The 25,579-nt window shown below is 41.3% G+C and overlaps 1 protein-coding gene across 2 annotated transcripts in view; it reads left to right on the top strand.

Moving 5' to 3' along the window:
- CARPA (Carbonic anhydrase-related protein A) overlaps positions 1-24,723 on the top strand; it is a 248,319-nt gene extending 223,596 nt beyond the window's left edge. Inside the window, exons 7-10 of one of the 2 annotated variants that reach the window (XM_031994020.2) lie at positions 17,729-17,883; positions 18,673-18,798; positions 20,756-20,804; positions 20,909-24,723. In XM_031994020.2, the coding sequence (XP_031849880.1) occupies positions 17,729-17,883; positions 18,673-18,798; positions 20,756-20,804; positions 20,909-20,955 (377 nt within the window). In that variant the 3' untranslated portion in view covers positions 20,956-24,723. Of the gene's footprint in view, positions 1-17,728; positions 17,884-18,672; positions 18,799-20,755; positions 20,805-20,890 lie in introns of both variants that reach the window. The other variant, XM_031994019.2, reaches the window with a different exon arrangement.
- The last annotated feature ends 856 nt before the right edge of the window (positions 24,724-25,579 follow it).

Genomic DNA, 25,579 nt, shown 5'->3' with positions numbered 1-25,579 from the left:
TTATCGACGATTCCGACGAAAACACTTCGAGAAATTTCTCCCGAGAAGCTCCCACTCGAAAACCCATCAGCGATCCCCTTCGAAACTCTCGAAAAATCACGCTCCAAGTATCAACGAGACAACGGCCCCCTATCCTCAATCTATTATCCGAATAAACTTCTACCAGCCGCCTTTCATCCCCCGTCGGACAGCTCCTCGGGGTACAATTCAGCCGCGACGTCGTGTACATTAAAAACTTAATCGCCCCGGCCCATTCTTTTTTCACTCCGACCTCCGCGTGCCTCCTACCCTTGAAGGCCCGAGGCGTCCTACAATATCGAGTCCCGTGACGAGATAAACTCGCCCTTTCGAGAAACCTGGCACGGATATTCGCCGCGGCGAAGTGACTCGTTACCTTAAGAGAGTCATTTTCCCTGCCCCCTTTCCAGCCTCCGCCCCGCCGTCGCCCCACCGCCGCCGCTTCTTTTTTCCGACCCTCGACTTTTCACCCTCTCGAGTCAGCGACTCGAGCCACCTCCCCCCTCCCCGCCGGTTCGCTCTTCACCGTGAACGACGAGGTCGCCGAGGGAACGTCGCCGCGCTCCCTTTTCCCGGTACCATTTTATTTATTATCCGGGGTTATCCCAGCGACAGACCGCGGCCAACTTTCCGCGACCAGCTCGCTGAACCGGCCCGCACGGTATTTGGTGCGTGAACCGGCCGCGCATTCATCGCTCCTCTTTTCATCCTTCCAACCCTTATCTCGTTTGTTTCGTCTCCCCAGACACTGTGTCGCGGCGGGCTTTTTTCGTCCGCTAAACGCCTTCGCGCGGGTCTGCCAGCCTTTTGACGGCCCACTAATTGCGGCCCGGCCTCTGAAAGACGCCGGGCTGAATAATCAACCGACGTGTAGTTACATGCACGCGTTACATGCCTCGTTCGCGGGATTTTTTCGTTTGGACGGCTCACTGGGAGGCTAGGTGTGCGGAACGAGTTATTTAGGTTGAGCCGGAGTTGGGCCGCCTTGAATGGACGGCTTGCGAATGATCAGTTTTCCTCGCGAGTTTTCGAGACGCTCGAGGAATGCGGCGGTAATGGGGCTTGGTTTTCGAATATTTGGAGAGGGCATTTAGGCGTCGTTTTAATGGGTTAGTGGGATGTCGGGTTTCGTTGAGATCGCGAGTCGTTTGAGGTCGAATTGGGGGTTGCCAGTGCGTTGTGGTTCGGTTTGATTGTGTAATGGAATTTTTGTGATTTTCGACGGTAATAGATGTATATATATTATTATTGTATTGAAATATTACGTATTTTGATTGAAAGAATTTATTGGATTAGGTTTCAAGTGTGAATTCGGAAGTACTTTTTATTGTGTTAGTGTTAGGCTGCGAAACTTTATGGAAATTTATGTTTCCGCGGAAGAATTCATGGTTATGTTTATTGAGATGAATAGACATAGAATGAATAGAATTGTTTATTATAATTATTCTAGTAGAATAATGTCTTCGGTCATTGTAGCTCGAGTTGGCGGGAGATTTCCAAATACCAATGGGATTGGTTCGTTCTTCAACTGAATTACAGTACTTACCTGCACAGAGATTTCAGCTGTAACCTGGAGCAAACCGAAATGCGAGGCCACGGTCCCTAATAAGCTCGCAAGGCAACGGAAGATAAATCGTGATCATTATAGAACACGGCGCGAACGAAACTATTAATATCCCATCGTGGCCGCAGACGTTAACGGTATCGAGTTGAAAGCCTATAACGCACGGGGCATTCTGAGGCAGCGCTAATGCGCAAATGTGTATTGATAGTCCGCGGCGGCGGAAGTGCCGAAAGACACGCGCATTAAGCGTGAAATTACGGTCGATTATGGGCTGAAAGTCACGCGAATTCTGTATTTAATATTCTATGCCATGTATTATTGCTGTTCTCATTTTTCAGTGACATCTGTAACCCACGAGAACTTCCGAGAAACATAAAATTTCATTAAATACGAGGCAATATTTGATTGCTCTTCCTCTGAAGAAATGATTACCATAGAAAATAAAGTATCTTTCAATACAATACCCTTAACGATTTCTCACAAAAATATGAATTTGCTCAGTTCTTCTCGAATAAAAGAAATCAGTTCCCAGATCGGTTGAAAAACAGTTTACTCAGTTTTCTATGAGCAATTTCTTGAATTTCACAAACATCTTAACTAAAAGTATCAGCATTCTAGAACACTGCAGAATATTTGATTGCTCTTCCTTTGAAAAAACGATTAGCATAGAAAATAAAGTATCTTTCAATGCAATACCCTTAACGATTTCTCACAAAAATATAAATTTGCTCAGTTCTTCTCGAATAAAAGAAATCAGTTCCCAGATCGGTTGAGAAACAGTTTACTCAGTTCTCTATGGGCAATTTCTCAAATTTCGTGAACATCTTAGCTGAAAGTATCAGCATTCTAGAACACTGCAAGGGGATGCATATCGCGGGATCGCCGAAAACGATAAAATATCGACGAAAATTCCGCGGTGTCTGTGTAGAACGAAGAAGTAGAAAGTGGGAGATTGTACTGCGCATTCAGTTAAAGTGGACAGCAATCTGCAACGGGATTCCGCGCGAGATTCCGCAGGACAGGGAAACAAGAACACAATGAAATCATAACACGAAGCGGCGGGTGGTAAACACGTCCGAGGAATTCCCTGGGAAAGCATGAGGGAGTCGAGAGAGCGAGAGAAAGAGAGAGAGGAGTAGTTAAACTCGTGGAAAGAATTCAGGCTGACTGAGGACTGCGTCGATGGTCTAAAATATGTTTTCACGATGAAACTATTATGAGACTTTTTATTAACGATAATTAATGAGCGACGTTTGGATCTATATTCACCCTAGATCATTAGCGATTTCGTTCGTCTTTTTCCGAAGGCTAACATAATTGATCAACGCACAATGAAATTTCGTACAATGTTAGCTTCATTAATGAATTATTCTAAATTCATTGATTTCCTATAATAATAGAAAAGATGAAGATCAATTCAGAAAAGGCTCAACTACGACATTAATAAAAACTAATTTACTAGTAGCAAAATGTCCAGCAAAGGTCGATTGGAGATGGTATTATGTATAAAAGTAAAATCTAACACCCAAATTTCCAACCGATATCAATCGAAGAAAGCGCTAACCACAAATCTACCAAAAACCAATTTACCATCACCCAAAATTCCAATAGAAATCACTTCGAGAAGGTACTAACCTCAAGATCAACAAGACCTAATTCCCTAGTACCCAAATTCCCATCAAGCTTCTTAAGAACCGTCACGCCAAAACGCAAACACCTCGTCTACCCCAAAAGCGGCTGAATCCAAAACAGACTTACAATTAATCAATCCCGAAATCCCCAAATTAATTCACCTACTACAAAGCGCTGCTACATAGCACAGGCTAGCAGGATTCATGCGACCTTGCCATCCCATAGTCCTCAAAAAAACATTCTCGAAAAGCTTTAAACGCTCGAGCCGAACATTCGGGCAGCTTTTTATCCCGCGAAACATGATCAACAGAGTTGGCGGAGGGTGTGGGGGTTCGATTTACAAGGGACAACGATGTCACATAGCCGGGGCAAGGCGTCGGGCTGTGCGCTGAAATCCGCGTGCACACGCCAGCACTTCTCTCTCTCTCTCTCTCTCTCTCCTCCTTTCTCTATGTGTGTATGTGTGTGTGAGTGTGTGTGTGCATTTTAATCAATACCCTGTTGACATCGCGACCACGGCACATAAATCATGAGACAATGGGGAATGGGCGCGTTGGACGGGCCGGTATAGGAGAACGGGGGAGGGATCTAAGTATTCCATTGTCGTGTAGGCACCGGCGTGTTTACCTACGAACCCTGACGCGCACAATAGCCCCCCTCGCGAAAAGTTTCCAGGTATTTATTGCGAAATTTCGCGAGCGCAAGATTGTATCACGCCACTTCCGGCTACGGGGATGGGACGGGCAACGGGTTGCTGGATCTTCGACCGTGGCGCCGCCATTTTGCTGTGGGCTCTCGAGGCTGAAAGGAAAGGAAGGATCCGAAGGAATGGTCTTTTAATGTTTTGTTTGTAGATTTGTGGATTTTTGAATTTTCGAATTGCAATTGAGTTTTGGAATTTTTTATTATGGGTGACTGGTGATGTATTGCGATATATTTATGCATTTTTTGGTTTTTGGAAAGGTACTGCGGTTAGAAAGAATTGAGTGAAAGTTTGTCGAAAAGAAAGTTTGAGGATCAAATTCGGACTGTGAGGTTTTGCGATTTTTCGATTGTATTGAACCGATTATGTTGTAATGTTTTGTTAATTTTATTGAATAGATTTTTGGTGGATTGTGGATATTTATGTAAATATTGGTGCGTAAAAGGGAATTGGGAAAGGAGGATTGGATAAAGGTTTTTAAAGAGGATTCTTAAAGCTCTGAAAGAGGGTATTTCGAATTTTTTATACTTTCAGGTGGTATTGTGCTTTCTTAACGGTCATTGGATACGCAACAATTCCAAATAAATCCGAGCGCTTCCATTGTGGAGTCTCACCTTGCATTTACAGATGAAATCAGCCAAAGAGAATTTAATTAACACTTCCAGATGAAACGAAAATAGAATTAAATGCTGTTGTTTCCGAACCGGCCGCCATCGGTTTGTATACTACCGCTGAAAAGATTGGATACGCTTGCCGCGTTCACACGCAAATTACCAAATATAATCGGATTCTTTTCCCGTAAAAATTCAATTGCTATAAACTGATTCCGTTAAATCCCTAATTAAATACGCGAATCTGACAAACGTAAAATTCATTCTATAATAAAAATGAATAATCAATGTCCAAAATAGAAAAGAAACCTCGAGTCCGCCATTTTCCAACAAATAGAACCATACAATCTCTATCCTGTACGTTACATTTATTATCACCTCTCTTCTTATTATTACAAAATCATTACCTTATATTATCATTCATATATTTCATTCCAAAATAATTTTCATTTTCATTGCCTCGGCGAAATCAAACTAATTAACGTAATAACTCCGATGGAAGGAGCTCGAAATCAATAAGCCCGCCGATTTCCGTCGGGATTTTTGTAATTACAATTAGAGTACAGTTACGAGATCCCATAAGAAAACATTTACCCGGCTGCACGTTACCGCGTGTATGGTGTTTGCATCATTGTCAGGAGATTACGTCGCGGCCGCGGGATACACGCGCGTTCCGGATCGAATATAAGCGTCCCCGGTGTATCGTCCGCCGCAATGTAAACACCGGCTGTTAATATTTATGAATCAGTTTAATTCAAACGTTGAGTACGGAGCGGGTAACACGCGTACACGCAATAAATTCGTCTCGCTTCTAGGCGACCGAGGTAGACGAACGCTTTTTTTTTCATTTTCATTGACCCGTTCGAACGGTTATAAAACCTTCTGACGGACGAATCTTTTCAATAGCCCTCCAGCATGCCGACGAACAATTAAAACAAGGGTTTCGTCTAGATGCTCCAGTATGGATGTAACTTTCTCGACGTTCGTTCATATTTTGCTAACGGTAGCATCATTATAGTATGATGGAGATTTTTGTTTATTCGCTCTACGTGCAAAGTAATATTATTGTAATTTTTTAGTCAAGTAGCGGATTAATATACGGGGTGTTTTTCAAGTAGAGTTTCAAAGGGGAAAGTATGGATCCACGTGAGAAAATTAATTTAATAAAGAATAGGTATGTATACTTTTTTTGGAGAGAATGGAGCTTTAATGAATAAAGTTTTATAAAGGAGAAGTTAGTCTACTTTGTATCAATCTTTTAATTTGAATTCGTCCGTACAGTACAATTAATTATTAATCCTAATCATTACACTAAATATCTCTATTTCAAAATACGGAGCGAACCAAATTCTTACGCGCCAGGTTTTTAAAATTCCACTACGTTATCACTGAACATAGATTATAACCTACTAGTAGCTAACAGTAATAATTGCTGATTATCACAGCATTGAAAAAAATATTAAATTTGATTGTCTATTTAAAATACATTACATAACAATTTGATACTTGAGTTTTTCCATATATATCCATACAATTCAGTTTTCTGGAAATTATTCGCTACTCAATTCGTTAAAATTACAATTTCAATCGCCAAAGATCCAATCAAATGTTAATTGTCATAAAATCCATGAAAACTGCGGCCGTCCTTCAAATAAGAACAAAATGCTTCGATATTGAATTCCCGATTGAATTTTGATCGTCTTATTAAACATTTTTATATCGAGCATTCTTTCCGCGAATATGAAGCGAGTTATGGGTTAATTTAGAAGACCCGGCAGAAGAGCACACTGAAGTCGATGACGGATGAAAAACGGCGGGCCAGTTTCAAGATGCTTTTCCGCGCGTTCGCGACAAGGACGACTAGAATCTTGCGTTATCTTTCATCGTAAACGGCCCGGAAATATATAGGTGCAATGAAACACTGCGCGAGATGAAATAAGACAGGGCCCCGGCGAGACGAAACATGAATACGGGCGCGTGTCTATGGCGCGCATTTTCCAAAGTGAAATGAAAAATACGGCGCATTACTTGTCGTCGCCGGAAAGCAAATATAAAATTCTTTATACCCTCTTGCCCCGTTTCGTATGCCACGCGAATTCGCTTCACGCCTAACGCCGTGAGCATTTTTATCAACGCTTCACCTGTTTCGCGCTTATTAATCTTCCCTGAATCTTAATCACTCCGGACAATCGCGGCCATTCTAATCGCCATTAATCCGAACGACGTTCTTCGAGGTTGAAGGTTCGTATTCGAATTCGAATAAAAGATATTTATATTTCTGTTTGATTCACAATGTTCCATTGATATTTGTCTCAATCTTAATTGTGCTTAATTACTCGGATAATGCCTGTCTAATTAAGCATCAAGCGTTCTAGATGCGATTTTGAATGTAACAGTTATCACAATGTCAATTAGCAATTTTAATTAATATCGTGAAACTGTCTCCGTTCAGTTGAAAGTAACTTCTGCCCTAGTGTCAATAAGTATCAATCACTAACCGTCTTATAATTTTGAAATTATTCTAAAATACTTCTATATTTTCAAATACAGACATAAGTCAAATAATTGTAATTCAAATTACTCTCAAAGTCTGTTACAAGCTGAACCAGCAGAAAATATCATTCTCGAGATCTACTGCGGAACAAGTGAAATACTTGTGAAGCAAATAAAATACCTATGGATCGCATGAAACTGTGACACGATACAATAAAACGCGTCGCGGAACGCGCAAGCCACTTCGAATGCTCGCGTCAAGCCCGGAAGACAATGGTGAAGCGCGGTAACGGCGATTGTATGAGTAACCGCGTGGTATTCGGGCCAGCGAGACGCATCTGAACCAGAAAAATCCGTCCCTCGTCTTTCCGAGCCACTTTGCGTTGAAAAGGGACCGTGCCAGTATTATCTGCGAACGCGAGAGTCAGAGATGCCACGCGGAGAGCATGCACGCAGCGTGTATTTCCACTTTGTTTCGCCTAACTAATGGCGAGCTTTTGTCTCCCGTGCTCCTGGTCGTTTTCTTACACCGTGGCCCTTTCACGGCAAGGGAACAGACCGCGCACGATGAATTGAAACCCACTGATTTACGCGAGAACCGACACGTCTCGGTGCGAACCAGTACGACTGGATGTCTTGGGTGTTGCTAATAACATTAATTCGACACCCTTTGCTTTCAAATTGTTGCCATCGTTTAAGGTGTCTTAGGTTTCCTTTACATTAAAATCGCTGCTATCGTTTAAGGTATCTTCGATTTTTCTGCATTGAAATTTTTGCTACCGTTTAAGGCGTCCTTAATTTTCCTTTGCTTTAAAACTGCTACTATCGTTTAAAATGCCTTTGATTTAAGGAGCGTGTAAATGACATGATATTTCCTTCGATTTTTCTGAAATTGTGTTCTGTATTAAATTCAGTATTTTTTAAAATGTAAAAGAAAGGATTATGCTTTCAATATTTTTCGGATATAATTCGGACAATTAATTCATGCACACCGCGGCTGGAAAGTTCGAAGCAAGTTACGATATCAAAACTAATGAAGTGTCCCTTTATGCAATCGCAGCCACTGAGGTAATTTCGCATCATTTAGAAATCTGTAAGTTTCCACCGACATAATTTCACGTCTATTTAATATTTATAGAGAACCGGATAGCTTCATGATTCATATTTACTATCACAAAACGATACATTTTTCATTTTCATTCCCATTTAAACGACCAAACATTGCAATCACGATAGTAAAACCAACGCAGTTTCGTTAAGAAAACATACGAAAAGAAAATAAGTAAAACTAACAAATAGACACCCACAACCCGCACGAACACACGCAATACTAAAGTCTCAATCCCAAGATTCAATATCCTAGAATAATTTCACATAATTTCGTCTACACAAGATGGAATTATAGACAACCATCGAAATCCCCAAACCGGAACACATGCTCAACTCTCTCGAATACCTTGCATAATCCTGCTCGCACAATCCCCATAATCTCGTCGGTCCAAAGCCTGAAAACCGAAGCGAAGGGAAAAAAATACGAAACTCTCGATCCACGAATCCATTAAGCAGCTAAATCCAGTCGCTAATTACGATCGCATTAATCGTTCGATGATGGCCTGAAAGCGAGTGAACGGGTCTTATTTCTCGAATGCTCGCCATCTATACGGCAGGAACAAAGCCCTTGAAACGGCGGGGCCGCGCCCCCTTCGTTATCCGTGCCGCCCAACAATGACCGCTCGACGCTTTGAGAAACACTGGGAGCCCAGGGCCGGGCGTTGCATCGCGTCGCGCTGCGCCACGTCAACCGTTCGCTCACGGGGCACCGTCCCGCAACGCTGGGCGGATGCCTGCATGCCTACGAAATGCGGATAATAGATGAAATATTCACCAGGTATGCGCGGTATTAAACCGACACACCGCTGCCCCTCGCCTACCCGACGAAATTGTATTTTATAGTCGCGCCACAGACAACTGTTACACCGCCTATAGGCTCCGTCTGCGACCCCAGTTTCGCTAACAAACGCTAAGACCATTCAACGCGCCCGTTTCTCTCTCATGGAGGGATTCACGGTGGTGTGAATAAGTACGTACCTTGTCCTCGCTGGCTATCGAAGTTTAACACCTTGGCGAACTGTGTCGTTAAGCTAGGGGATGGGAAATATTTATTGCGACCTTCCGAGGGCTTCAATTAGGGGATCACGGCTTTGGAGTTATTCTATGGGTTTAAGTAATTGATATTTTGTTAGTTTTAATGCAGCGTTGCGTTTATGATCGTTGATTGCTAAGTAATGGTGGATGATGTTTTAATATTGGATTTCAATTTGGACGATCTCCTTGTAGAACTACTTCGCATATTTTAGATTTATAGATGTATAATTTTGGAACGGATTGATGAAGATTGTTTGTGACTGTATAGATGATTATTGGCAAAATACTTGAGAATAGAATGATTTAGTAATTCTCTTCTCGTAGTTGTTTAATTCCTTTTTATTCGTCGCTTTTTCTCATTTCTGCTGTGTTGTTCTTTTTCCTCGAGTTTCCTTAACGCGGCTCGAGTCGATAGAAATATTCTCCTAGGTAGCGAGGGGTTGGGGTGAGAATTTATCACAGTGACAGACCAACCGTGTCGACCGGAAACGATTCTTTCTTCAATATTTCATTCGGGATGGCGAGTGAGAGAGGAGCACTACCGTGAAAGTATTGAATACACGAAATTATTTTTCTTTTAATCTCCACGTGCTGTAACGCCGCTTTATTCCGGGTACGACCTCTCCTCGTTCTTCGCCCCTCGCCTTTCACCTACTCCTCCAGCCACTTCTTGTTCTCCTCGAGGAAGAGCTTCAAACTTTTCAACAATCAGATTTCGCCCACGGCCCGGCGAGCAAGTTTTTCGAGCGAAAGTTCCGACGGCACGTTGCTTCGCGAGGAAACACACTTGTCGAACGGAGGACTTCATTGAAGAATGCCAGCCGATTCTTTGGAATGCTTCGATTAGTATATCATATTCCGGTGATATCGATACACAGCGATTGTTTGACGTAACTGGTGATCGTTAAGATAGCTGGTCGCACTTCTGAGCTTCTTAATGTTTCAAAATTTATAGCAGATAATAAAGTTGAGATGAAGAAACTTTATTCTTTGATGATTCAGGATGGAAATTTTAATAAGAGTAATAGTTGAATCCAAACGGGTTTAATGTAGGAATTAATATTGATACTAATATTAGTTTCTATATTAAAAGCCAAATGTCTATGAAATTTAATATTAATATTAACATTAAAAGGCAAGTGTCTACAAAATTTCTAGAACTACAGACTGTTATTTAATTATATATCCTAATAGAAGCTCACGGGATGATCTGATTAAAGTACCGAAGATCTCTCTTGATCAATACTTAATTAACGCTTCAACACATAATCTGCTCTCCGACATTCATCTTTCTTCATCGAAGCGATCAATATATTTGTGCAAAATATTATCAATTCATCCAATACGTGATAACCAAGCCTGATTCCATCAGACGGTATGAATGATTCATCCTCTTATTAGTAGGTCCACTGTTAAAATGATATTAAAATCGAGTGCCTCGCGAAATCTCCGGTGATCATCGATCCAGAATTAAATAATTAATCCTTCGATGGAACGCGTGGTAAGTGGATATAGCTGTTCCCTTATCTATTATCAGATTGACTCGTGACTATCGCCGATATTTCCGGTTTGTGTCGAGGGTTCTTTGCAGCGTGTATGTGTGCGGGCTGTTTGCGTGGAAGTCGAGCGCCATCCGGAACAACGCGAAGGGCTCTTAGGAAAATTGACCGACCCTAATGGTCCGGGCACACACCTAGGATAATGATGATGACAGCGGCGATAATCGCAATATATGAACGTCACCGGCGCCCGCTACTATATGTACCATCCTCTACCGCCGTCAAACTGAACTTCGCGCCCGGTTTTACGAACCACGCCGCTCGAGGTGACGGAATGTAAACGAATCTTCTAACGTGCCGTCACCTAACCTCTGAGTGTTCTTTTATTAAACAAGACAACTTTGGAATCGGCCTCTTTTTTATAAGTGCACGAGATGATTAAATGATAAATGTTTCTAAGTTTCCGAGTCCCCAGGTTTCTGAGTTCCTAAATTTTAAATTCCTAAGGTTCTATGTTTTTAAGTTTCTATATTTCTGAGTCTATAAATCTTTGGTTTTATAAGTTCTAAACTTCCCAAGTTTCCAGCTTTCCATTTTTCCTAGTTTACACATTTCCAATTTTCCAATTTTCCCAGTTTGCGCGTTTCCAATTTTCCAAGGTACCTCTTTCAAATTTTCCAGTATTCCAAGCTCCAAAATTTCTAATTTTCCAAAGTCCCCTTCCCTCAAGTTTTCCAATTTCCCGATTTCCCATTTCTTTCAGTACCTAATTCCGAAAGTTCCCAAGTTCCCACCCTAATTTTCGGAATTCCCAAATTTCTACCTCTCCAGGCATCCAACGCCCCAAATTACGAACCCAACCGCACAGTAATCACGAGTTAAGTGACACCGCAATAAGTCTCGCTCGCTCCAAAAAAAGTTACAGCCTGCCATTATTCCAAACAATGTTTACCTTATCTTCAAAGCTCGCTCGGCGTTATTAGTATTCAGCGTGACGCGTGGAGCCCGCGTTACATGGTTATAAATCCGTTTCACAGCGTGCCCCACGATGCTAATTCACAACACGCATTTCCCGGCTTCTTCACAGCCGAAGTCGCTCCACGAAATTGTCCTTCCCTCGCAATTTTCAACGGAGCCCTTTCCCGCTCGCGATATTATTTAACATCGCTTCCGAAAAGAATCTCCGATGCATGGAAACGCGTTATGAGAAAACCTTTGGGGACTCGCGGATGCGTATGGTACCGGAATTTAAAAAATTCAAGTTAGCGCGAGACACATCGGAAGTCAATGTACTATTTTCCCGCTGTAAATATTAACCATTCCTCTTTACATTGCGCTACGACGCGAATGCGCGCTGGATATTACAAAAACGCTTTATCCTGATTAAAGTTCAACATTCTGTAACGTTAATTTTTTCAGTTGCGATTGAAAACTGCTTTCGTACTCTGAGCTTATGATGCTCTGGAGAATTAAAGACGAAATGTATCCTTTGAATATGCGCGCGACAAAATTATTATAATCGCTGGGACTTGAGAAAATAATAGTCAATCTCTTTCGTTATCTCAGAACCCTTTAACGCTTAATAAACCTTGACTACATCTCAACCTACTTCCTCAAGAAATTACAAAAACCTTTCACCCTATCCATTCCAAAAACTAAAGCGATTACCTAAATTTCCTCATACTTTGTTACATCTCTAAAACAATCAACCTACGAATTACCGAAAACCAGTTCCAACAACCTAGTCCATCCCAATTACCAAGCGTCCCATATCCCGAGCATCCATTCACAATTCCTAAAACATACATTTCTCAAACAACAATATTCAAGTGTGCTCGATCAGAAGAATCCGAGCAGAACGCAATACGTTTCCCCGTTCCTCCATTTTTCCTCTTTCCCCGTGCAGCGGTTAATACATTTCATTAATCACAAGAGCGATAGACCGTCCGAGCTCTCTGTCCCGCTCGATTCCGCTCCGCGCTGGATACTTTTCCATCCTCGACACCTCTTTATTATTATTTGTCATCTCCTGCCCCGGTCCGAGCCCCACTCCACCCTCCGTTCCTCTTCCGCTTTCTCCTGCGTCCATACAGTGCCCTTTCTTCCCCGTTGTTTGATGGAAACTCGGCAGCAGCTATCAATACAAATAAAATATGACGGCGCTTCCACTCGTCGAGCTTTTCGTATTTGCGGAGAGCGGCGACGGGCGGGGGATGTTTGCCGAAGGGCGGGGAATAGGTGACTCGGCCCGGATGAGACGCAACCAGCAGTGAAAGTATTGGGGACGCGGATTTCTACGCCGGCTAGACGCGGATCGCGAATATTTCGATGGGATTTCTGTGTACTTAGCACAGAATTAGATGTTACTCGGAACATTCTCGAATATTCCGTGACGTAGTTTGAATTTTTGAAGGGTCCTTTGATATTCCTATTCGTCGCTTGTCTTGGAATTTGTGTAAAGACGAAGATCGCGAGGGATGTTGCTTAATTTTCCAGCGAAGAAGGGAGTTGCTTAGTTATCGATTCTGATTGAATACTATTATAGTATATTTGATAACATCAATTATTTTAAGAAGAATATAACGATTTTAAATAACAAAAATATGAGGTCACCTTACATGAAACATCTACGCCATCGTATCTACTTAATCCATAATACCATTCCAATTAACAATGACTAAAGCCTATACATACTCCTACTATAAACGTTCACCGTATATAATCCACTAACATCAACCACCTCCGTCACATTTTCTACACGCTTCCGAGAAAGAATAAAGTACATTTACCATCGCTACCGCCAAGAAAATTCCATAATCTCGCGAAAGGCTCTTTCATCGTTCCTCCAACGTCTCAAGCGAAACCGATTCGAATGATCAGCGTCGGGTTCATCGGACGCTGAAAGGGCGGCCGGCTCCGTCGCGTCATTAATCGAGGCTTAATAAAAATCAACGAAAGATGGGCACTCGAGCGTCAACGGGCGCCATAAAAAGCTTCCTTCCCCGTAAGTGGGTGTATCCGTCGCGATGTCGCGACGCGAGCCGACTATTTCTCGTATCGAGTCCGTGACATTAAGGAGAAGCGAGCGTGCCAGCAAATGGTGGCCTGACACAGGGGATAAATGCGCCGTCCCTCACCCTTCCAGCTTGTTCTCGTCTCCCGTCGCGAACCCGCGCCGCCGTGGGTGGGGGCTGAACATTTTTAGGACAGCATTCAAGCCACTTAGAGGGCAGAAAGTAGGAGGACCCGTCAACCTTTTATCCGCGAGTCCGCGCGCTTTCCTTTTTACCCGTCTTTTCCCTTCGTCCCGGACCGCTCCGCGCCGCTCGTACGCGACACCCTCGTCCCCTTTATTTTTATTTATCGTCCGTCCGTCCCGGTGCTCCACTCTTTCACCCGTGACCGACGAGAATCCGACGACAGGGGATGATTAATGCCGGCTAACCAAATAAGTCCGCCGCGGTTTTCTGCTGATTTTTGTTACCTCGATCGGGTTTAATCGTCGCTCGCCGGGGTGGAGAGTTTTTCTTCGTTTAATGCTGGGAATACGTGGCACTTAAATTACCGACGCTTAATTATCGTGATTATGGAGATTTTGTTGAGCTTCTCCGATGATTCTGTTAAGATTCGATTAATATTTGAGACTTTAACACGTTGACGGTTAGTTTGGAATCTGTGGACAACGAAAGGATTGTTCCTTTTTTATTATTTGGTTGGTTCTTTGAGAGTTCGATCAAGATTTCATACTTTCAGAATAGAATTATTATAGTTTTTGGTTTATCGTACTAAGAATGTAACAACGTGTCATGATTTTAGTTGACTTGTATGTCAGCTTGGATATTACTTGATCAACTTCTTCAGTATTTATGACGGTAAGAATCAAAGTAAATGGATCATTTTGAATATTTCTAGTATTGATATGCCTTGTATAATCTTCTGTGAAGTTCTCTTAAATATCTATTGAATTATGCGAAGTGATTTAATAGCAGATGCACACGAGAGGGGCGCTAAGTTTCTAAACTAAATTAACCCGCGCTGGTTTATATATTATTCTGACTCGTCGAATCATCGGTGAATAATTGTAACCTATCCTCCTTGCTTATTCTCAATCTCGAAACAGGACAGATTCGTCGAAGCATCTGCATGAAATTTTCATCGTAACAACTTATCGATCCGTCACATTCTCGGAGTTCCAGTTCTCAATTCTAATTCCTCGTCCGTTTCGTGACACCTGTACAACCTTCACCAGCTCTTCATTTTCTGACATCAAACCATGTAAAGAAGACTCTGAAAAGAAACTTACTACTCTAAATTCCTTTCCCAAATTAAACCGAAATAACAATTCTATTACAGTTTCACTATAGTGTAAATAATGAAAGGGTGGATCTTCAGTAATCGAGAGTTAGGAATAAATATATGTATTTAATAAAATAAAGCTAAAACTATGGTCAAAATATAAAATATGAAAACAACACGGACAACACGTAAAAAGTACAACTCAATGCCACGGTGGCCAACACACGACTCCTCCCGCAACTCTCTTACAGGCATTCTCTCCCAAAAATCATTCTCTCCCCCACAAGCATTCTTCTCACTCGCACTCGTCACAAACACTCAAATGCACCCCTGGAAAGCTGGCCCTGCAATATTGGGTCCGCGACGTTGCAGGCCACTTTCCCTCGACTGTTTCACAACCTGTCCTTCCACTCTTCTTAAAAATACCTTAACCTATGCTAAGAATTCTAGATACTACACTATAGTCATCAATTCTTCTCGCCAAACACTAACGCAAACAACAACAGACATAAAACTCTATCCTCTTCCAGTAACCACGAAAAACGTCAATGAAAAGAGATTCGAACATTCGGAAAGCCTGTCCGGAGCGTTTCTGGACGCGGTAACCCAGTTTCAATGGTAAATTACGGTTCGCGGGACGTTAGGAATCATGAGCTGCCTGGAATATCGTGGCGGATACACTCTTTCCGAGCGTCGTCTCCGTGGGACGTGTCCAATACGTCGTTCATAACTGCCGCGCGTCTATGGATGATTTGTGTCCGCCGCGCGTAACCCGCGTGGGAAGGAAACGGCGCCGTGCGCGTAGGGCCATAATTCCGCGAGGTCGCGTCGGAATATAAATCTCGATCGGCCGCGTCGCGTCGCGCCCCGGGCCAATAACAAATCGTCGGCGCTTGTCGAACGGCTGTAAACACGGCCTGTTATTATTCCGTCGACTTAACTGATTCAGAGGGGGGGCAATAACCGCCGTGAAACAGCTTTCGGGGGGTCTATTATTGGCCTAGTTGCGCGAATGGACTGTGGACTGAATGGTGAATGGCGAAGGAGTTCGCTAGACACGTGTCCTCGCGTTTCAGGGAGTTATGGGCACTTTGGATCGAATAAAATTTCATTTAGTTTGGAAGGGGAGATGGAATTGAAATTAACCTGACAGGAGGAGACGAAGTTGCGATTAGTTTGAAGGGATTGAATGACATTTTCGTTGGACCTTGAATCTTTCGAAAAATTGGAGCGGCGTATTGGAGAGTTTATTTTGAAACCATTCTCTTGCTTCGTCGGCTGAAGCAATTGAAACTTAATATATTAATTTAATATATTTCAAATATAATATTTAATTGATTCAATAACTAATAGAACTCGTCGTTAAATTTTAATACTATCAAGCATCTCAGCATAAACATTCCTGTCCGTTGAAATCAACGTTGCACTACCTTTACAAAAAGTTCAGTAATCAGAAATTCACCTAATCAACGGATCGCTTTAAAGAGAAACTCGTAACGAATCGCGGGAACAATTGATTCGATGAAACTAACCGTTCCTCGAGAATTTCCATCAAAATTCTGGTCGGAATAGTTAATTTCCCGGCGCCGAAAAGTTTGGCCCCCGTATTCGTCCCAGGACGCCGAGTGTCGCGACGTGTCGCGAGCACAACGGTAACCAGATTTCGGATAAATATAACGGAATGTCTGAAGTTTCCAGCGTGCGTGTCACGTGTATTTATACAGATCCAATCAGAGCCCGCGTCACCCACCTTTCAACGCCCCTGCCCCCCGCGGCCCCTTCGTCGCGACCTCTACTTCCACGGCCGGCACGGACGGGTTCCATCCCCCGTTTTTCCGAGCTGCCTGTTCCGCGACTCGAAAGTTCAAAGAGTATCCCGGAATATCGAGTAATTTCGTCGCGTTCGAAATAACGCCGCTGAATATGCAACGCAACGTGCGACGAGCGAGCGGCGTAAGGGACACTGTGGATTTTCATCGTTTAGCATGCAAATAACCACCGAAGCGCGGACGACACGTCTTCTCTTTAATCTCAGGCCGACTTAGCTGCGATCGCCGATCGTGGAATCAACGGTGATGTCTTCGTTTAGCCGTGTCCTCTTTGCGCTGCCTTACAGTTCTTGTAACTCTGAAAATTTGTAGAAGAATAAGATCTAGCCTTAGGTTTCGTTAGTAGAATTGATATTTTGCTGCTCCATCGGTTGTCGATTACCGGATGACGATTATCATTGAATGGAAATTGAGTGATTATTAACACTAAATTTACGGACGTTTATTCTAAACTTTATCCTATTGTTTCTAGAAAATTACGTGTTCGTCTATATAAATCGCGAAAATTACAACTTCAAAACCAGACTATTGCAATGCGTATTCGCGTAATTGCACGAATCAAAATCGACTTAAACTGATACTAAATAATTGAGAAATGCAATATCCGTCGAATTGGTTCCGTAAATCTAGTGTTAAATAAGTATACAGAAACGGAAGTGTAACAAATTTTTCAGAAGCTACCTTCTCTAGAACAGAAGTTTAAATAATGTATGTTTTTAGTTAACAGTTTAATGAGTAATAATTCTGTCGGGTAATAATTTAGTTAATAATTGCGTCCTTGTTATTGAATTATTATTTATTACTCAAATTACTGCAGCGATGAGATTTTCATGTGTCCTCGACATCAATCTCAACTCGTTCGATTTTCGAACGTGTTTTATGGTAATATATATCGGAAAATAAACATTCTGACGGAAGAAATCGTTTCCCCTGCGCAGGTAGCGCAGCGCCAGTTCGCCATCTATCCTTGAAGAATCTGCTCCCGGACACGGACGGCTACATGACCTACGAGGGTAGCGCGACTCACCCCGGCTGTTGGGAAACGGCAGTATGGTTGATCCTCAACAAACCCATCTACATTACCGTGCGAGAAGTAAGTGGTTAATCCCCTTTCTACAGGCCTGAACAATTTGTTCCCCGCGTCCCTTGACTTTTTATGCTTCCCGGCTTCGCCCTGCCGATTTGTCCGACCCCTAGCGCGTTCATCAACGCGAAACAACCCTTGTGCGTCGAGTACAATGCACACACCGCGCGACGCGTTTGAAAATTCTAACGGAACGAACGTATAACGCGTGTTTATAATTCATAGAGTATGGTATTTATATTATTTTGATTGAAGCTGTAATAGCCTCTGAATATTTGATGTCTTAATAAAATGACAATGGAAGACCGTTTGATTAACTGTTGAATTGGTAATGGATTCGGTGTACGAAAGAGTATATTAGAATACAAAATATAAAATTAGAATTCAGAATATCAGAATATAAAGGTGTAAAATCCATTATTTTCTTTGCTTAAGCTCAGTTTATAAATTTGTTTAAATGTGAACTTCGAAGATAAATCATTGAATGCGAGCCTGTAGCGAGAGAAAGAAGAAAATTATATTCTATTGACACTGAGGGTAATGGATTTTTCAGAATCGCTTAATAAAAAAATTGATTAATAGACGCACACGCATATAGAAAATGAATTTTTAATTTGACTTCCTGAGCCGGAGGTATATCAAACATTGAAGCCTTAAGTACATTATTCGACAATCCAATTACTCGGTAACCCAGTCCTCTATTTACCCCTCGCCATTACTTAACAAGCTCTAGTTTATGGTTAAATATTGAACAAGGGAAACGGTATTGTTACAACGTAATCCTAATCCCATTTCTAGCTTTACGCACTAAGGAAAGTAATGCAAGGTTCGGAGAACGCTCCGAAGGCACCCTTGGGAAACAATACGAGGCCGCTGCAGGATCTTAATCACAGGACTATACGGACGAACATCGATTTCCGCAAGGTGAATTGCTGTTCTATTATCCCCTCTCTATTTCTAACCGCGCGAATTTCTTTCTCCGCGAAACGAAATTGTAAACAATTGGAGAGTTCCCGTAGGAAACGCTGCAAGCAACGAAACTGAAAAAATCTCCTCTTTTTCTTTATTATTCTTCTGTGGAACAGAATCTAAGTTACAATTTTCCTTTTGCAAATAGTCATCGGTAATATCAGTTATCTGTAATACTGGTGATATTGAAAGATAACATCATTACGATGTAACTTTTGAAGTAATATTAGTTAATCTTTTCCAACGATAATCTCCAATTCTTTCTTGTTTCACTGGTACATTCGAATGACAAGCAATTTAAATTTGAATGTGAATTTAAATACAGTAAAGGATTACGCAGTTGTTAATGTTATAGAGAGTTTATATTATAACATGCAACTTCGCAAGTATTCAAGAATTTCATTGTACTTGGATAATAGTTGAATTGCCTGAGGAAATTAATTGCGTACTTTGTTTATTCTTGGAATACAGAAGTTGTAATTTAATATGTGCTCAGAATCAACTCTCTACAAACGATTTTCATTTTCCCCTTAAACGTTGCGAATGTTCATACAAGCGAACAATGAATGTTTCATTGGAATTCAACATCGTATTATGCTGCTGTGTGCTAAAACCATACACATGAGAATTAAAATTTCAAACATTCTCGCTGCGTGCAACATTTTCTTGAATTTATTCTTCACTCGCGGAAATTAAAACCTTCTTTAAATATTTCTCCGTATAATATTAACGTAGCGCGGAGGACGTTTCCCTTCCTGTTATTTTTTTATATAGCGGGAGTAACAGTGTTTACAGAATAATGGCGGCTGCCAGGCTCCGTTGCAAACTTGAGATTAAAATTATTTTCTATTGTGTCATTTCTTGATGGAATTGTTTAATAATTTTAAATGATTCAAACAAGTGACATTGCCAAACGTTTGAATTTTTCAAACACTCAGATCAGAATAAATTATATTAGTAGAAGAACGATTTATCGGTTACAGGTAATAAGGGAAGTACATTTTGAAAAAATATTTTCGCTCCAGGAAGCTAGTGCGTTTCCAATCTTCCCAGAAAAGCCGATTATCTTGGGAAAAGGGGGAAAACAAATCTGCAGGATTCCCTTTTAAGCGAAAGGTGCAATTGTGCATTGCAATTGTGTGCGCATCAGTGAATCCACGACAAAGCGAGATCGCGGGATGATAAACTTTGTTTCGCAGTTCAACTTTTCTCTCCGCCTTCAGCACACGGTACAAAGTGTTCGTTCCAGTTGCGTGACCCGGCGCGTATAGGGTTGTTTAAGGGGGTTGTTTTTTCCCTGCTGCAGATTCATGGACAAACAGAAATATCAGGAAGCGGGACGTAGTGAGCTGCAACCGACTATAAAGTTAACCCTTCTCGCGAAAATTACGGGTTACACGAAATCCGAAATTTAAGGAGAATTTCTAATGACCTATGAAATTTTTCATTAATCCTAGAACCTGTTACCTTTCGAACAATAGTTAGACATATGAAAATGGCAAATGCATGTATCAATAGAAAATAATTTTGAAAACCCTTTTAACATTCCAATATATTTTTCTATTCTTTGGGATTTACTAATTCACCAGAATTTATCGAAATTTACCAAAATCGGATTTTATTTTACAAACGGTTCTACGATGAAGTAAAACGAACAAACGAGATACCTAATATTCAAGGTTAAACTCGGGATTTAGAATAAAATCAAGTATTTATTACTTATCATTTAATTATAATAATTAAGCCAACCTTAGTCTTTACGAATGATCCAAGACAACTTAAAACTCTAGATTTGTAGAGGGTTGATCACAGTAAATCGATCGAACGTGTCTATCAATCGACTATTTCACCAAACAATTAACATTGATTAATCAACAATCAATCTGATTCTTTTTTCCTTTGTTCCCCGCAGCGGCCGAACGCGAAGTGTCCGACGATGGTGCAGGACATGCATTATAAAGGTAACCCATGCCATTATCCATGCTCAGTCGTCCCCTGAACAACTGGCCACTTTGCGAAGGGATCGTGTCGATGAGAATTTGAAAAGATGACTTTTTCTTTCCAGCCAACACGTGGCAGTACGATGGCACCCTCTCGCAGAACATCGTCTGAACGGAGGTAACCGGCCGCGGCCCGCCGATCGCGCACGTTTTCGTTTCCCTCGTTTGTTTCTCTCTCCTCCTGAAAACGCAACGGGCGACGGGGTCGCGTCTGCCGCCGAGACGAAATCAGAACTCGACGAAACGGCCGAGGATCGCGAACTGAACGAACGAAACCGGCTTAAAAGCGTGCGGAGGGTCGCGCGCGTGCACATACGGTTCAGGGAACTCGATTCGTCCAATGGCAGCCGCTTTACATAACGTAAACTAGAGACCAGGTCGTTTCCCCTTGCTCTCCGGTGATCAGAGGACAATTTCGCGGGGCAAAGGAATCAACGAAGGAAGTAATTCAATGGAAAAAAGAGAAACAATGAGAAAAACTGTCGACCATCGTCAATGACTTATTTAGGACACAGAGGATCGAGCTTTCGTGTGCTCCCATGTGACGCCAATTTTCGTTTGATCTCATGTATACAATATGATATACAATAATGAAAACAGGAAGAAATGATAAGGATGCTGTTGAGAATCACTGGTGAACTAATTTAGAACACGAGGAATCCGCTTTATGTGTTTTAACGTTACGCCGTGTACAACAATAAGACGAGAAAAGAAATGAAACAGTTTCTATCGAAAACTACCAGTGAATTCATTTAGAAGACAGAGAATTAACAGCTTTATGTGTTCTAACGTAACGTCAATTTACGTTTGATCTTAAGTGTTCTATAATATGATATACAATGATAAAAATGAAGAAAGGAGAAATGAAGAAGTTTCTACTGAAAATTACCGGTGAACTTATTTAGAAGACAAAGAATCGACAGCTTTATGCGTTCCACCTTGACACGAGTTTACGTTTGATTCGATGCGGCGTAAACTACGATGCACGAGATAATAAAATAAAGAAATGAAAACGAGGAACATTTCCGTTGAGAATTAATAAAGGACCGATACACTTGTCGCGTGTTTCGAGATGACGCCGATTTACGGTTGATCCCGCGCGGCGCCAAGATGGCGGCGGAAGATTCACGAGATGGCGGGGTACGCGACGCGACGAACCGATTGTCACCGGGATGATAAGTGTGTTCCCGAGCGACGGGAATTTGTATTTGCCGCGAGAATGCGTTTAGGAAATCGTTCCCGTCGTTCCGACGGTCCTAGCCGCGATCCGTGGATGAAGTTGCAGCAAACCTACCGTTCAGCGCAATTTCCAGTAGGATCTTTGGGAACGTTCAAGGTGGCAATCTTATATTTAACCCTTTGACATGCAGAATTTCCAAGGGAAATCTCGTTTCGACCCTTTTTACGCGTGACATTTTAAAATAACATGTATGGTTGGAATATTCCTACGAACGATATTACGATATCACTTCGGTTCTTCTTTCGAATTTAATTAGTTTGAAACACTGCATGCAATCGTAACGTGGTAATTTCATTTATTTAATCGTATTTATATTCAATATACCTCTTGTTTCTTTCGCGTATTATACTCATATAATGGGTTATGCAGTTTGTGCTTCTGTTTCTTATTGAATTTTAATTTAAATTCATTTGGAGAACTTCTTTGGGATAATAAAATGCTGGGTGTTGAATGTGGATTTTAAGTTGAATCGGCGAGAACAGTACTCGAGAGTTAAACAACCCTAAAATATCTGGAACGAAGACAGTAATGAAAAGTAAGAATCATGATCCGGGGTATAAAGGGTTAAGCACCGAATAAAACCCCCGTGTAAATGTATAAATGAAAGTTTTAGACGCACTGAATCATGTTTCGCTGATGGGTATACGGTTACCCGAAAATGTATGCGCATGAAGATTCATGTTCGCTTTTTAATTATCTTGTGTATACCGTGCCATCGTAAATTCTTTGAAAGGGCGGTAATTTAAAATTGAAAATGAATGCGTCGCTACGGAAGAATACTGCTTTACAAATTAACAAACTCGAAAGCTAGTGAAATTCATCAAAAAAAAAGGGAATTTCCCACTCAGTGTACGATAAAAATTTATTTCATTCTCTTTTTAATATTGTTTACGTGATACCGTTCTTCTCGAGAACAGAATTTTTCTCTATTAAGAATCTCTCTATTGTCTTCGGTTTTCTCGATGTTTCGGAAAATCTGGTGTTCACTAATGAACGCTCTGTGATCTTCGCTTTTTTTTATAGAAGAAAGTTGCCAGTATTATAATATAGTAATTAACCTCGACTCGCGTTCTTTTCGATAATCCTATCTTCTCTTGTTTTATGCACCGAGTTCACCGTACGCTGTTCTCATAGCCCGAAGGCGTAGCAAAGAATTTTTTTCCATTTTCGGTACTGTTTATCCGCCAAGCTTTTCGCAAACATTCGTACGCGTATTCAATTTCCATAATGTTTTCTGAAGTTCATATTCAACCAGCGTGAACCTCCAATGAGAATCCTATTCTCGACATTTGGACAGAGAAGCTTCAAAGGGTTAAATATAAATTCAAACATAAATTATAAAGTGAGGTTGCTAAGTTGTAAGTGCGATTAAGTTTTCAGCAATACGTTGACTGCTACCTGACATGCTAGAAGCTTGAAAATTCCGGAGTACCATGAACGAAATGCCAAATTAATTGGACAAGTTAATTGTCAACTAATCCGGTGGCAGTCAACGATTACACATTAAACGAATCGACGAACTTCAGCGTTCCACTTCTGAAATATTCAATTTTGAACTAAACTACTAAGGAAGTGGGACAACATCCATTAAACAGACCGACACGATTCAAGGTTCACGAAATTTCACTGAAATTATAAAGTATCGTTGTTCACGAGAAAGCTGTTCATCTTTAGAACACGTTACTTCGGTATTCAATGTCGAATGCAAAACACGAACACAACTACTTAATGTTAATGGAAAATATTCTACGATATTATTAAGGATCGAAAACAAATTATATTTTCGCAATTGTCCAGGCCAGCAGCTCTCGCAAAGAATTCATCAAAGAAAGCACCGTGTCTCATTTCCACCGTCTGCATTAGAATAATTAGCTCTCTGAATCGCGCGCGAAAAGAAAAACAAGCGCGTGCCCGGGCAGCGCTCGTTTCGCTTCCTCAAGTATCAAGAATCCGCCCCTAGCGCTCCTTGGCAAAACAATGGTGTCAGAGACGAGGGGAGGATAGGGGGAAAAAAATTGTCGAATTACTTGACAGATTTTTGTCAATTATTTTGTAGCCAATATACGTAAAGGAAAACGCTGAAAAATATGAAAACGACGAACGATGACCTGTGACAGTGAAGCCGAACGATCGAAATTCAAGCGAAAAGAAAACGAAAATACAGAAGGGAACTGAAAAGAGAAATGAAGAAGGGAGAAATGAGGGCGTCGATGGTTATTGAATGGAAAGAGAAAGAGAAAAGACGATCGATTCCCACGAACGGTTCCCAGAAGGACAGAGTGATTCGATGGGAAACAGCCCGAGTGTTTAGGGGATGAAGAAAAGAGTCGACGACGTGGGGGAGATGAATAAATAAAGAAAAAAGAACCGGAAAATAAACACTGGTGTCCGCTAGACCAACCGATCGCGAAAAAATATTGGGATTGTTTGTAGCTTAGCCGACGGACGAATAATCCAGCGCTTTTGTATATAAACACAAGAAAACAAAGAAAACACTAACAGAAACAGTAAAGGAACTACTGCCGATTAGCCGTAAGCAGATTGTAAGAGTACATCTAGGGAGAAAACCGAGCAGAGTGTGTATAGAGACTAACGTTGTATCATACGAAAGTGAACGTTTAACGATTGTGGTTAACGAGTAACGATAATAATAAACGCAACGTTATATTGTACAACGGTGGTGTTCGTTTTCTTCTTTCTGTTGTACGATCCTTGTACGCTGTTTCTGTTTGAATGTTGCACCATTGATTGTCATTTGTAACACGTGAATTCGTTAGTTTAATATCGATGATTTATACTGCATATTATTGTACAATTTTTATATATGTTATTTATACGCATCGTTTGTATTATTCATTCTTAAACTGCGTACAAGGATTAGTCTACAATGTTTCTTCAAATAATTGTACTGTCATTCAGACTTTTCCAAATTTTCAAACGTTCCACTCTAATATCGTAACGAAAAGTAATGTATTATATAAATAATTTATTCTAGGCGGATTCGCGAGACATTTAAATGATTATTAGAAGAAACAGATGATCCTGTGTTTATCCTAACCAAGGACGAAGCCCGCGGGGACGAGGGATCGGTCAAGCGTCATCGAAAAATCAGAGTACATTGACAAATTGTCCGGACGAAATTGGGTCGGCCGATACTCACGAAGTTCGAGCTTCGTCCTGAGACCGCGTCTCATCCTTCATTAATTATCCCCTCCTTTCTCCGCGATAACTTTCGATGATGGCCTCCTGGGATCAAGGTAAGTGAATTTCGTTCTATGAATATCCGGCGGAAAAACTGCTCGATCACCCGACTTCTCGGTGTTCGTTCTGTATTTTCCTGGTAGAACTTGACCTTGGATATTAATAAAAGTGATCAGAAGAAATAAATAACTTTGATATATCCAAATTATCGTAATATAATCATTCTATCAATTACTATTCTATTAATAAACATAAAGATAATAAATATAGAGATAAGACTTACCCTCTTACATCA

The sequence above is a fragment of the Nomia melanderi genome, chromosome 4, assembly GCF_051020985.1.
Source record: "Nomia melanderi isolate GNS246 chromosome 4, iyNomMela1, whole genome shotgun sequence".
Taxonomy (NCBI): domain Eukaryota; kingdom Metazoa; phylum Arthropoda; class Insecta; order Hymenoptera; family Halictidae; genus Nomia; species Nomia melanderi.
The sequence above is the reverse complement of the archived record's forward strand: the minus strand, read 5'-3'. Positions and strand labels throughout refer to the sequence as shown.